The following is a 14,604-nucleotide window of genomic DNA, read 5'->3' on the forward strand; positions in this document are numbered from 1 at the left end:
TAGGACCAGTCAGTACCAGTGATGCCGAGCTGTAGATAGTATAGGACCAGTCAGTACCAGTGATCCGGGCTGTACACAGTATAGGACCAGTCAGTACCAGTGATCCGGGCTGTACACAGTATAGGACCAGTCAGTACCAGTGATGCCGGGCTGTACACAGTATAGGACCAGTCAGTACCAGTGATGCCGAGCTGTAGATAGTATAGGACCAGTCAGTACCAGTGATGCCGAGCTGTAGATAGTATAGGACCAGTCAGTACCAGTGATGCCGGGCTGTACACAGTATAGGACCAGTCAGTACCAGTGATGCCGGGCTGTAGATAGTATAGGACCAGTCAGTACCAGTGATGCCGAGCTGTAGATAGTATAGGACCAGTCAGTACCAGTGATCCGGGCTGTACACAGTATAGGACCAGTCAGTACCAGTGATCCGGGCTGTACACAGTATAGGACCAGTCAGTACCAGTGATGCCGGGCTGTACACAGTATAGGACCAGTCAGTACCAGTGATGCCGAGCTGTAGATAGTATAGGACCAGTCAGTACCAGTGATGCCGAGCTGTAGATAGTATAGGACCAGTCAGTACCAGTGATGCCGGGCTGTACACAGTATAGGACCAGTCAGTACCAGTGATGCCGGGCTGTAGATAGTATAGGACCAGTCAGTACCAGTGATGCCGAGCTGTAGATAGTATAGGACCAGTCAGTACCAGTGATCCGGGCTGTACACAGTATAGGACCAGTCAGTACCAGTGATCCGGGCTGTACACAGTATAGGACCAGTCAGTACCAGTGATGCCGGGCTGTACACAGTATAGGACCAGTCAGTACCAGTGATGCCGAGCTGTAGATAGTATAGGACCAGTCAGTACCAGTGATGCCGAGCTGTAGATAGTATAGGACCAGTCAGTACCAGTGATGCCGGGCTGTACACAGTATAGGACCAGTCAGTACCAGTGATGCCGGGCTGTAGATATTATAGGACCAGTCAGTACCAGTGATGCCGAGCTGTAGATAGTATAGGACCAGTCAGTACCAGTGATGCCGGGCTGTACACAGTATAGGACCAGTCAGTACCAGTGATGCCGGGCTGTACACAGTATAGGACCAGTCAGTACCAGTGATGCCGAGCTGTAGATAGTATAGGACCAGTCAGTACCAGTGATGCCGGGCTGTACACAGTATAGGACCAGTCAGTACCAGTGATGCCGGGTTGTCCACAGTTTAGGACCAGTCATTAACACAGTATCGGTGTCCCCGGCTAGTCACGTTCAGCCACAAGTCAGATGAAGCTTGGCCGCTCGCCCGCTTTGTCTGGAACTAACCACAACCTGTGGCCGCCCACCAGCAGCCGCAGCAGCTCCCTCTAATAAAAGCCACACAGCGGCTGTGGGCGGAAGTGTGGATCCCGCCAGCCACTGTGCAGGAGACCGGAGAGCAGCCTTGCCCTATCTACGCACATTCCCAGGTCACCGACACCCGGCGCTCAGCTCAGTCACTCACCGAATCCATTGCGGCCTCTTCATCAGACAGACAACACACCGCGGACTACTTCCGCCCTAAGCTAAGTACACACTTCCGCCCTCAACGTACGTCACATCCTTAATCAGCTGCGCCCGGCCGCCATCTTTGTTGGGGCACAGCTCACCACTACCTCATGAGTGCCAGCACGAATGTGAACAAATGAACTCCACCTCCAAGTATTTAAAATGCATTTTTTATTTGTCCTTTAAAAACAAACCAAAAGAAGCAATTAAGCTTTTCTTACTTGCCTCTTTCACATAAATTATATACACATTTCAAAATTATATTCAATACAAAACATGCCACGTACAAGTTTTTATTTTATTTTTTTTTTCTTAAAAAAAAGGAATAATTTTAGGTTTTCTACCAAGGACAAATCTTCTGTACAGAATCCTCACCGCACAAATTACAGCTCCCTATGGAATCTTGTCACAAAAAAAAAAAAAAGGGGGGAAATGGTGAAAGAAAGAAATAATAAATCAATGGATGAAAAACGTACTAGCAAATAGAAACCAAAGAAAAACCAAAACACGGCAAATTAACAAGTGTTTGTACAAGCAGGGGAGGGGGGAAATCAAGTATTTCAAGCATGGGTTTGGATTATAGTTTATATATATTTATATATATATTTATATAAAAAGAAAATAAAAACTGTATAGGGTTTACCTAAAAGCTACATTACAATATGTCATATCTAGAAGAGGCTAATAGCGCCGACGGGGAGAGTCCGACAGCTTCCAATGAAGAGGTCGACAGTCTTTCCAAATTTATGGTATTAAAAAAAAAAAATTCAAATTTTCAGGCTTTTCATTGTGTCCAGTGGTTTCTCAATAATACGGTGTCCGACTATGCACAACATTTATTTATTTTTTTTTAGGCATTTTTCTTGTATCGTTTATTTACATTTTCTCTTTATTTTTGTACAATTTTGCAGCTTTTAAAACAGTTGTGGAAGCAGCTTTGTGTTAAAAAGCAACAGCACTTAATAGTCTATCATATTCACACTAAGGTTGGATTTTTAAATGCCCTTGGATGCTGATCGCCGTTGATTCCTTTACGTTTTTTTTTTTTTTTTCCTCTGTGCGCTCATAAAATCAACTTAAACTGCTGGGGGGGGGATAAAAAAAAAAAAATCAGCTCTGGGTAGAGGTGGGTAGGAGATTACTCTCTGCTCGGGTGGCAGGGAAGCAGTCACGTAGATCTAGAAACTAGTATGGAAGCCAGAGGATTGCGACCTGCTCCGCAGGGGAGGAGACTACGTCACTCCTCTGTGGGATTATTGATCACAGAGCATGTAGCGTATGCCAAGTTCTAGGACACCATGTCAGTGATAGAAAATGACCCTGTACTTCCCTGGCAAGGCTGGAATACATAAATATAATTACATGTACAAATAAATAACGCCCCTTCACCTATTCCCACCCCGTGTACTGTGCGAAAAGAATAAAAGAAAATAATCAGGATATGAATTACATATATTGGAGAGAAGAACAGCAGCTTTAGAATAATGCAAGTGATAAAAAAAAATGAAAATGGTAAAGTTACAGCCAGGCATAATAGACTAACTTCCTTCCCCCGTCCCATCAGGGACTCTACAGAAATACTGTGATTACCGAGTTTCATGAAACGCACAGTTTTTTTTTTTTTTTTTTTTTTTAAAAGAATATAAACCAAGGTAAACACACAGTCACACACATACGTCTGCCATTAAAAGCAGGTTACCCCATCACAAGTTAGGTGTTTCTACTACACTTCATATTCCATATACTGTTTAGAGGAGGGTGAGGTTTCAGGCACAGAATAGGGGAGAATATGGATTGCTCAGGACAGACCACAAGCAGGCAGTTAGCAGAAAACACGATCCTTAGTGCACTCCTACCTGCTCAGAGCCACGTTTCATGGCCGAGAAGCAGGGCAAAAAAAGCTTCAGTTGAGGGGGTCAAAATAAAGCAAAAAAAAAAATCAGTCGTTACCGTCTGAGATGGGAGGTTTAAGTTTCCATTACAGTCCCATCATAAGAGCTGTGTCCGTGTTTATGAGGTGCTATCTATTTTAGATTGCCGTGGGAGTGTCACATATACACATTAGTATCCAACAGGCAGATGAGGTAGGTGCTGGCCAGGTGCCTCTGGGATTGGGTAGCTGTGACAGGTAACAGTCAAGGGACTGTCTCTTGCGCTCATCGAAAGCATCTCCTGTGCTCTTTTATTCTGCAGTCTTATGTGCTCTCTTTTGCGCTCGGAGGGTCCTGTAGATTTAGGATTGTCAAACTGCTTTGTTAACTAATGACTATTATTTTTTTTTTCTCTTTTTATGTATTGTCGTTTACTTTGAGACGATAGCGCAAAATATTCATTTAGGTAAAAACGAAAAAATTAAAAACCAAAAACACCTTTCTTCCTAGTTAGAGCATGTGTTACTTGGAGGAGGAAAGTGGTGTTACTCTAAACATATGCCCCGCTATAACATGTAGGGAATGATCTCCGCAGAAGAGCGTGCTCGAGCAGTTCCTTCCATGCACTACAGTGAAAGCCTTCGGACAGCGTAATGTCCCCACACCTTCTAGTATCATGATGCAATGAGCGTGTAGAACCGTGGCCAGGGAGGCCTCAAAAGAGAACATGATGAAGTGATGGTAGAGACACGCTGAGGTCTGTGCTCGGTTCCTAGGCTTTTCATAGACAGGGCACATTAATGAGGGATGACTGGAGGCAGCTGAAGTTCACCCTCTTCAATTCATCCACTTGCGGCAGTTCCATGCCCCGCAGTGACAAGGAATCTTGTGCTGATCATCTTCAAAGTCAAACTGATAATCATAGGTGAGCTAGGAGGAGGAGAGATACAGGAGAACAAGTGTTACAATCCAGCTGTGTCTGGCATTAATCTGAACTTTAATAAAGTTCTATTTTTGTCACTCATTTAGAAAAAAAATAAGTAAAAATATCTTTAAAAAACCTGTTAGGTTTCCAAATTCTGACACTTTTTTCCATTTTGCACTGTCACTCCTTTGGAGAGTGATTCACATTTGTTTTTTCTGGCATGCACCATGTCAAATCTCTGCTTTGCATGTGAACTGGGCGTTTCTTCAGAGAATTCGCAGAGGTTCGGCTCTCTCACCCCTCTCTCAGGCACCATCGAGCTAGGATTGGCAGCATATTGGAGAGAAGGGTGAAAGCAGGCTTTCAGTCATAGAGGTGCGGCTTCAGTTACCGTTCAGTACTAATTGAGCAGTAACTGTACTCGCGCCCCAGAATTGACTGACGCTATCTCAACACTGATGAGCTGTCTGTCACTCGGGGTGTGGTATCAGCCGCTACTCACTATGTAGTGAGCGGTGACTGGAGCCGTGCCTCTATGACTGAAAGCTGGAGGCTGCCAAGAGGAATAAAGATCATTTCCTCTTGAAAGCCAGACTTTCAGGGCAGCAGCTGCACAGCGTCTTAATGCCATTAACCTGCAGACTAACCACATATCTCCAGCTTAACAGCATTTTTTCATATGACAGGTTCCCTTTAAAGCTGGGGCTACACACAACACTGAAAGCACAGTGACACGTGGCAACACTGGATTGTAATCATTTCCTATTGCGTCACATTGTGACCAGCGAATGAGGAAGTTACAAATGTTTCCAAATCTGTTGTATCCTCTGACAAGTTGCACGTGACCTATATGCCATAGACTCCAATGCAAGTAGCACACAACATGCAACTTGACCCATTTACAGCTCTAAAAGTAAAGTGACAGCAAATCGCAGACAAGTTGCACAAATGTTTGTGGCGCAAGTTTTCAGAAAACTGCTGTCATTCTACCCAGGTCACCTTGTAGCCACAGCCTCACTTTTAAATTAAGAGACAACCCCTTTAAAATTGGGAGCTAAAAATGCATATAGCTGGAATCTCAAGCTTGTTACAATTGTAACCAATCTCAGCAGGCATTAGCTAAATATACTTGTAACAACTTAAAGGGGTATTCCCATCTCCAAGATCCTATCCCGGATACGTAGTAGATGTAATATTAGCAAATACCTCCATTATGTAGTATAGTTCCTCTGATTCGCGATGGCTCTTACCCCATGTGCAGGGCATTGCAGTAGCTAAGGTATCCATGGTTACCATCACTAACCGCTGTCACTATGAGTGGTCGTAACCATGGATATTTAAGCTACTGCAATGCCCTGCACATGGGGTAAGAGCCATCGCGAATCAGAAATCTATACTACTTTTCTAATTGGAGGCATTTACTATTATTACACCTACTACATATTGGAATAGGATCTTGGAGATGGGAATATCCCTTTAAAGTCTAGGCTGCGGGCCTGACAAACTACAGGAAACTAAAGACACCTGTAACACGTGGAATCCCTACCTCCTCTCCTTTTGGTATCCTACGACTGGAGATGATGATGATTTTGTCTTCTTTGTCAAACGTGACTACTTCAGCAACACAGTTCGGGGCACAGGAATGGTTGATGTACCTGAAATATCAGACAACAGTGAAAAGATAATTTGCAATGTGTAAATGGCACGTGGCTCATTTTCTTCTGAAGTAGGAGAAATGGCAGACTAGGTAATGTCAGCTATACAAAAGTGGTGAGAGAAAATCCAGTAACGAGAATGAACATTTAGACAACACTTCAATAAGTCTCTTCTGCCAATCTTCTCTTTTCTGTCTAGAACCTGTACACTTACCTAGCAGGGCCGCCAGTCAAAGTGGCGTCAATCACATGCTCGTTATTAATTCGGAACATGTAGATTCCCCGGTTCTGTGAAAACAGGATATATTTCCTTTTAAGCCATGAATTTGTGAGATTAAAAAAAAAAAACAAAGAAAAAGTCTTTCTACAAATTAGAAGGAACACTGACATCAAACACTAGCTAAGATATTTCCTAAATTTATGCACCTGCTCTTCATAGATTTTCTCTCGACGGTTTGCAACTTCATTTCTTATGATCGTGCCAATGTATTCTATCACCATCGTGTGCTTCTCCAGATCTTTGGAAGCATACAGCCCTAGTCCTTGTATTCGAGATCGAGCTAGATATACATTGTTCTTCCATTCTGTCTTCAGCCGACGGTACTGGGAGGACTTTGAATGCACAAACTGCTTGCTGTAAGGTGTATTTGTCTCCCCTGTAAAGGTGCTCTGATAGGCTTTGGACATACTAGTGCTATTGAGAGTGTGAGGCCTGTAAGGGGAAAAAAAAAAAAAGAAAATGTAATTAAAAAAAAAAAAAAAAAAAAAAATCACACCCCCAAAAACGAAAATGTACTTTCACAAGCAGAAAATACTAGATTAATAAAGAGGTAATTACTGAACACCCTTAACACATCTAATATAGGGTAGACGATGGTATATTAGAGCTTGAAACCTGTATTATGCAGGGGACCTACTACTCAGGAACTAAGTCACATACGTTCATCATTTATGTACACTTTCTGCAGGTGTCACTCTTGAGATCAGTCTTGTGAATGAGATACAGTGTGTGGCACTGGCAAGGACCATCAGAGCGGTAGTGCTGTAATGTTTTGGGATTTAAAGGGAATAATTTACGCTCTTCGAAAATCCCCTTCAAACTATACAGCTTTACAAACGTCATTTGTAATGAAAGGGAATTACAGCTGTGATTCCAGCCTCGTACTACAACATGTACCTTTTATAGTGGGTCATGATCTTGGGCTCAGACCTGGCACAGCCAGTTGGGTTGATCATGAGCGGCAGCTCCATTAAAGGATGTCGACCATACCGGAAGAGATAGTTTTGACAATTCTCTACTCCAGGTAACTAGAATAAGGCAAACAAGAGACGATATAAACGATCAAGATTCTGTTGGACCAAACTGATGAAGTACACAATGCAATTGTAGCCCCCCCCCCCTTCTAAATGAGAGAAATCTACATCAAATCAATATTTGGCGGACCACCCTTTGCCTTCAAAACAGTATCAAATGGTCTAGGATGGTACACTTACAGTAAGTCTGATATTTTATAGAATTATAGTCATGTGCATGAGCATTCAATTATACCGAATAGATGATTGATCATCAGTTTCAACTGCTGTGTTGGGAGGCTTTACAACACTTGGCAATTAACAGCAAAACCTTAGCGAAGGTAAGGTTGTGGAAGACTGTTTCATATCATAGGTCATACATCATAGCAAGACTCAGCACAGCAACAAGACACAAGGTAATTATACTGCATCAGCCAGTCTTTAAAACAGACTGGGGTTTCAAGATGGGCTGTTCATGCACTTTTGAAGAAGCAGCAAAAAAGAGCAATGTTGAGTACCATTATGGAGGAAAGTTCTCTAACATTTTACTTTCACTCAAAAGACCAGATTATCCATCTGTTTGCAAACTGGCTGTATGTCAGTTTGTGAGAACAGTATAGCTTGTACTACAAGAGCTCATGAAATTTCAGCGGCGTAGTCATAAGTCAGTGTGAATATACCTAAAGCATTTTATTGGGGTTGAGTAGCAAACGGTGGATAGAAGGATCAGACGTGTTGAATTTCAATATGGCACAGTGGTTGTAGGTCCAGTGCTTGGCCAAGGAAATAATGCAATAGATGACAGACATATCATGCTTATGCCTCTTTGAAATTACAAGACGTCCAGCATTGCCACCATCTCCGAACTTGCAGCAACATGTGGGAACCAGCTACTAATCTACAAAGGCTGTCTAGAAATGTTCTTCATAGAGGAATTGAGCGAAAAAGTCATACATTTGACATGGAAACAAGGCCACGCGACTCAACTCTGGACTTATCAATATGGCAAAGAAGCTATACTGGGGATGAAGGAAGGATGGGGAGTGAAAGAGGAGGTGGGGCAAAAAAGTCTGTGTGGTTTTTCCCCATGCACAATTGCTTGGTATTATGAAACAGAATATATGCTATCTTTGTATAAATTAAATTTTTGCATTTTTATTATAACAAAATTATTTTCTTAAAAATTAGCCTTAGAAATGGGCAAAGATTCACATCCTGGACTGGAACTTTGCAGCAGGTAGACCAAGGTAAAGCAAGCTTCCTTGGCCGTCACTCTCAAGTCAGTGTTCAGAGTGCCTCTTGCACATTGTAGAGGCCTAGTAATCTCAAGAGGCACCCAAGGATGCATTAACGTGATGGCCAAGAAAGTTTGCACCGCCCTGGTCTTGCTGCCATGGAGAATGAAAGTGGACACCAGACCAAGGTAGGGCGAATCTTTTCACTCATCACTACCTAGTATAACTTACAGATTCAGCGATGCGCAGCACCGCATGCAATGTCAGTCCAAACATCTCTTCCCCTTTCAGATACTCTGGGAAAAGGCGAAGCATTCCAGTTTCTCTCCTCATGCGCGCAACAGGCTCCGCAATGCGATTCCAGAGAGCTGAGGTTGATAGAAAACAGATTTTAAATTGTCGTTATTGTCAATGAACTACATTAAATGCATATAAACAGAAAGCATGTGATACATAGCAGTCTCCAGAGACTAACCAGAGAGATTCTTCTGAGCTAAAAGTCAGAATAAGGCAAAATTCAAACATCCGTAAAACGCAGTACAAATACGGACCATAATGTCCGGACTAGCTGAGGGTCTGTTGAGTCTGGGTCAGGACAGCCACGGCCAAACCGGACATCATGGTCCAAACGCTACCTCCCTGACAAAGCAAAGTAGCGAAACATGCTTTGGAGTGTTAGTGAGGGGCAGCAGCCCACAATAATAAACTCTGTATGAATTGTTCAACCTGTTTGACTTCAGCTACTACGTTTTTTTCCACTTTCAATACTTCCTATATTTGCAACACTTGTCACTTTATAATACACTTTTCAATCAGTGGCATATTATTTTTCAGCCACATCTATTCACTTTATTTCCTGGGAATTAAAATTTTAAGCAATTATTTTATTTCACCCAGTTCTTGTGGGATAATTAGTCCTGGATACATTAAATAACTACTATTGCTCATCAATTATTTCTATGCAATTAATGTCATGTTTAAATAAATGCCATCTTTGTGCGGCTGTGTACCCCTCCACCTGATTTTAACCTAGTCTTATGTTCTGTGGGGTTTTTTCATTCATTTATTGTGTAGCCATATTGTGCTTTGTGTTTGTTTTGTCTTCTTTTGGGACAGTATTTACACGCTTTAGGTTTATTATAAATTCATATCAGGCCAAATGCATACGACCGTGTACTCTCTCATCCGAGACAGTCGGGCTGATTATTGTAATCACACTCTGATCAGATTCGCATGGTTGAAAAGTAGATGGAGAAAAAAAAACACACTTTTTTTCCATCTTTTCCATTCTGTCAGTCCATGGAAATCAGAATGCACTCAAAATAAATTCCAAATGCAGTTCAATGGCTTCCACGCACTCACCGACTTGCATGGCAGAGTACGGTACAAACATTGGATCAAACTCGGGCATGCAGCGATTTCTTTTCCTTGGACCGACTCAGTCTGAGGAAAACATCTGACACGTGCATGGCCCCATAGCATAACATTGGTACGATCTGAGGTTTTGTTGGATCGCACTCGGCCCGAAATACGACCATGTGCAAAAGAGCCCTTAGTCTGTTGAGTCAAGAGTCCAGACTCTGTTTCATGGATGTCTGGATTTGCTCACGTGTGAAGCTGGTAAAAAGCGGTGTGGAAACTGTATTATAGATCTATCTGGTAACACCCAGCCTTTACAGAAACCAATATAACAAAAAAAAAAAATTACAAAAAAAGACAGACTCTAGGATGGATATTTGAAAATGACTTAAAAGGGGTTTTCCACAAACAAAAGTTATTTTTAATCAATAGAACTTGGAGTATTAGTAATTTACACAATTGGATGCATTTAAAAAAATGTTCCTGTGCTGAGACAATCTTATATAAATGCTCCTGCTATGTACGGTGTAATGGCTGTGTCTGCCCATGTGTAAATGCTATAGGTCATATTTTGTGAGAACAGTATATTTTATACTATAAGAGCTCTTCAGATTTAAGCACCACTCCAGCTTGTTTTTTTTCCAGTGTTGGAGGGGCGCTTCTCATTTAAGGTCACTGCCCCCGGTCTTCTGCTCATCCTCCAGGATCTTCACTTTTTTTTTTTTTTGCATCACTCCGGTCCGTTATCTTGCAACCACAACTTCTGACTGGCTGGAAGTAAGAAGTTACACAAGCTCTCAATGTAAGTCTATGAGAGCCAGAACGAGGCTCTCATACTGTTGTATTGAGTTGTGACCTCCGGATCGCTCATAAAACAATGGAGCAGCAGACAGGTCACAAACTGCTGGAGACTGTTGGAAGTGGCAGCAATAGAAGGTGAAGACGGTGGCAGGTAAGTATAAAGGTAGGGTCAGGGACCTTAGATTAGAAGCAACACTCCAACGGTAAAAAAAACAAAAAAAACAAAAAACAAAAGCTTGAGTGGTGTTGTTAAGCTGGGCAGCCCTGGGACAGTGTCAATGAGCCCTAAGCATTTTTTGGGCTGAACATCAAAAGTTGGAGGATAGAAGAATCAGGCTGAATTTCAGTGTCCCTAATCCATTGCTCCCAAAGGAGTTAAGCCCCTGCCAAGGGAGTCAAGTAGAATATCTGTCCACCTGGTGTATAGGCACTTTAAAGGGAACCTGTCAGCGGTTTTGGTCGATATAAGATGCGGCCACTGCCTTTCAGTCAGGGCTTATCTACAACATTCTATAATGCTGTAGATAAGCCCTCGGTCCAACCTGAAAGATAAGAAAAATAAGTTTTTATTATACTCACCCGGTCTGAATGGGTGTAGCAGGTCCGGTGGGCCTCCCATCTTCTTGCGATGCCGCCCTCCTATTGCTTCATCGCTCCCCGGCATCCCAATCCGGCGCAGGCGTGCTTATCTGTCCTGTTGAGGGCAGAGCACAGAACTGCAATACGCATGCACTGGGAAAGGTCAGAGAGGTCCCGGGCCTGCGCACTGCAGTACTTTGCCCTCAACAGGGCAGATAAGTACACCTGCGCAGGAGCAGGATGCCGGGGAGCGATGATGCAAGCAGGAGGGCGTCGTCGCAAGAAGATGGGAGTCGCTGGACCCAGACCTGCGACACCCATCGGACCGGACCGCACCCACAGGGGTGAGTATAATAAAACTTATTTTTCTTATCTTGCAGGTCGGACCGGGGGCTTATCTACAGCATTATAGAATGCTGTAGATAAGCCCTGAAAGGCGGTGGCCGTATCTTATAGCGGCCAAAACAGGTGACAGGTTCCCTTTAAGGTCTACACTGTGAAATGTCTCCTATACTATGTCAAGACTTCTATTTGGCAAAAAATAGCAAATGACAACACATTTATGTAGAAAACTATATAAAAAAAGACCTTACCTTGGGGAGAGGAGTCCTTTAGCACCACATCTTCATAACCATATTCAATAACTTGCACAGTGAATTCAGGCTGACCATTGTTATCACACACTTTACAGCGATAAGAACATCGACGATGACTATGTCTCATGCTCCAATAAATTCGAGTGGCCTCAAATCCCACAGGATATAAGGCGGTGACACTGTGAAAGTCTTGTATTTGATGAGGCAGAAGCTGGCCAATGGCATGAAAAACAAGTCCCCCAACTCTGAACATGTGAATACGGTCCCCCCGCTGAATGATGCTGGCAATCTGACTTACTTCATCACGTTCGATGTATACTCGCCGGAAGACTGTAAAGCAGCTCAGTTCCTGCTCACAAGGCCCCTTTAACTTGTGCATTGGACAAAGCATAGTCTTGTCCTTGAAGAACATGCACTTGGCACGGATGGCACAGGCAAAGTGATAGACATTTGGGCAACGTATGCGGTTGCAGCTATTTGTGGCACCTGTTTTCTGGCACAGGCCGCACTTTGTGAGCAACCCACGATGCAGTGCCACTTCCACATTAATTAGTGCACCCCCTTGGGTCTCGTATACCTCTGTAGACCACAAAGCACAGTTAAGGTGAACCCAGAGATCAAGATCAAGGTTTAGAAGCCGTGCAGGTCCATCAGTAGCCCCATCACCTTCCTCATGACAAAAGCAACACTTTCGAAGATCTTGAGGCAAGGTGTCAGGCTTTAATGTAGTACCAAGCCTTTCTATTACCTCACACACTTCCTTCTCACAATTACGAGAGCTGATTTTTTGGAAAGTAATTAGAATATGGAGTCTCTTCCAACGAACACCTTTCCACTTTTTGATTTTTGGCCTCAATTCTTCCACACCTTCCTCAGAAGGCCGTGCACGTTGCTTAATTTTAGCTGCTTCCATAGATTCATCAATACTCGGTGACTGAGGTGGAGGCAGAAGACACAGTATAGGAGTGGGAACTGGTTCTGGTTCTGGTGCAGGAGGTTCAACAGGACTAGCAGGTGGAGGTGAAAATGGAGAGGGCGGAGGAGAAGTTTCTTCAGGTAACACAGGAAGTTGGCGAACATCCAGATTGGACACATTATTAATGTAACAATGATTTACAGCCTTCTCTACAATCGTCTCCTCCTGAAAAAGCCATCAGATACATAATTTAAGGCAAGAGCACAAAGTTTACCATAATAAATGAGGCTATATTGATAGTGGACACAAGACACTTGACTTGTGTGTGTGTCCTGGAGTGAGCAGTTGTGTAATATAGGAAACCTTAGAAGGCCTTTCTAACAATCACTGTTATAACTAAAATTCCGAAGGACTGTCAATAGCCATTGTAAAGTAATTTTTAGGGTTCTTTTTCTTAAAAAAAAAATAATTTTGCTGATGACAAGTTCTGGAAGCGGCCAACATGATGTTCATGTTCTGAACCTCCCATAGACTAAGTGTCCAGACTGTTCGTGTTCTCCTACATAGTGATGTTCTAAACTGCCACTGTATGGTAAAGCAGCTGCACGAGATCAAACCCCTGCAGGAGCTGGAAAAGGTTGTCAGACGGCCAGACTCCTCAGAAAAGGCAGAGGTTTATTACAGCGTATGCCTTGCCTATCGCTGAACAAGACATGTATACAGTAATAGGAAGCGCTGACAGCACTTCCATCTCTGGACCTAGCAGTGATGTGATCGCTGGATGTATGGAGGGATTGTGAGACCAATTCTGCTCTGCTGCGCAGAAAGGTGGACAATTTCCTTTATAACCTAGGCCAATGTAGCAGCCTCAGTTACAAGGAAAATCTGATAAGTATTTAAAATTATGACAAGCCACCCTAAAGGTCTATTAGGACCAATTGGGTGTGTGTGGTGAGCGGCAATATCTGATAATTTTTCTATTTATATTAATAAAAAGGCAATCCAAACTGCTAGCCCAGCAGAAAAACAAACATGTTCATGTCCAATATATAAAAATTACCGTATATATTCGTGTATAAGCCGAGATTTTCAGCCCATTTTTTTGGGCTGAAAGTCCCCCCCCTCTCGGCTTATACACGAGTCATATACCTGGGGTCAGCGGGGGAGGGGGGGCGGGGGTGTCACAGATCATACTCACCCGTCCTGGCACTCTCTGCAGCCCCCTCGCTTCTCCACTGTCTCCCTTCCTGCCTTCAGCGGTCACATGGTACCGCTCATTAAACTCAAATATGCACATATTCATGAGTGGTAATGAGCGGTATCACGTGACCGCTGAAGGCAGGAAGGGAGACAGTGGAGAAGCGAGGCTGCAGAGACGTTCCTGGACGGGTGAGTATAGCAATATTCACCTGTCCTCGTTCCCACGCTGCTCACCGCCGTCTGCTGCTTCCTGTGTCCGTGATGTTTAGCCAGCAGGGGGCGCGGTAACATGGCTAGTGCGTGCCGTGCCCTCTGCTGGCTGAACAGTCACGGACAGACGACGCGCAGACAGTGGTGAGCAGCGATGGACCCCGGACAGGTGAATATCTCAGGTGCCGGGTCCTGAGCAGGAGAGGAGAGTAGGTTTTTTTTTTTTTTTTTTGCAGCAGCAGCATATGGGGGCATATTCTATGGAGCAGCATAAGGGGGCATATTCTATGGAGCAGCATATGGGGGCATATTCTATGGAGCAGCATATGGGGGCATATTCTATGGAGCAGCATATGGGGGCATATTCTATGGGGCAGCATATGGGACATATTACATGGAGCAGCATATGGGACATATT

General features: G+C 43.5%; 2 protein-coding genes across 6 annotated transcripts in view; both read right to left on the reverse strand.

Annotated features, from left to right (window-relative positions):
- The window catches only part of PRKAG1 (protein kinase AMP-activated non-catalytic subunit gamma 1), a 32,660-nt gene extending 31,027 nt beyond the window's left edge, over nucleotides 1-1,633 (reverse strand). Inside the window, exon 1 of the mRNA XM_073563411.1 lies at nucleotides 1,503-1,633. Coding sequence (XP_073419512.1) covers nucleotides 1,503-1,511 — 9 coding nt within the window. The 5' untranslated portion in view covers nucleotides 1,512-1,633. The remainder of the gene's footprint in view (nucleotides 1-1,502) is intronic.
- Nucleotides 1,634-1,700: 67 nt separating this feature from the next.
- KMT2D (lysine methyltransferase 2D) overlaps nucleotides 1,701-14,604 on the reverse strand; it is a 305,115-nt gene continuing 292,211 nt past the window's right edge. For all 5 annotated transcript variants that reach the window (XM_073563406.1, XM_073563409.1, XM_073563408.1 and 2 more), the window contains exons 47-53: nucleotides 11,858-13,001; nucleotides 8,757-8,893; nucleotides 7,175-7,305; nucleotides 6,424-6,709; nucleotides 6,212-6,285; nucleotides 5,889-5,997; nucleotides 1,701-4,347 (exon numbers count right to left, since the gene is read on the reverse strand). In XM_073563406.1, the coding sequence (XP_073419507.1) occupies nucleotides 4,255-4,347; nucleotides 5,889-5,997; nucleotides 6,212-6,285; nucleotides 6,424-6,709; nucleotides 7,175-7,305; nucleotides 8,757-8,893; nucleotides 11,858-13,001 (1,974 nt within the window). In that variant the 3' untranslated portion in view covers nucleotides 1,701-4,254. The remainder of the gene's footprint in view (nucleotides 4,348-5,888; nucleotides 5,998-6,211; nucleotides 6,286-6,423; nucleotides 6,710-7,174; nucleotides 7,306-8,756; nucleotides 8,894-11,857; nucleotides 13,002-14,604) is intronic.

The sequence above is a fragment of the Dendrobates tinctorius genome, unplaced genomic scaffold, assembly GCF_039654945.1.
Source record: "Dendrobates tinctorius isolate UK_male_01 unplaced genomic scaffold, ASM3965494v1 ptg000388l, whole genome shotgun sequence".
NCBI lineage: Eukaryota > Metazoa > Chordata > Amphibia > Anura > Dendrobatidae > Dendrobates > Dendrobates tinctorius.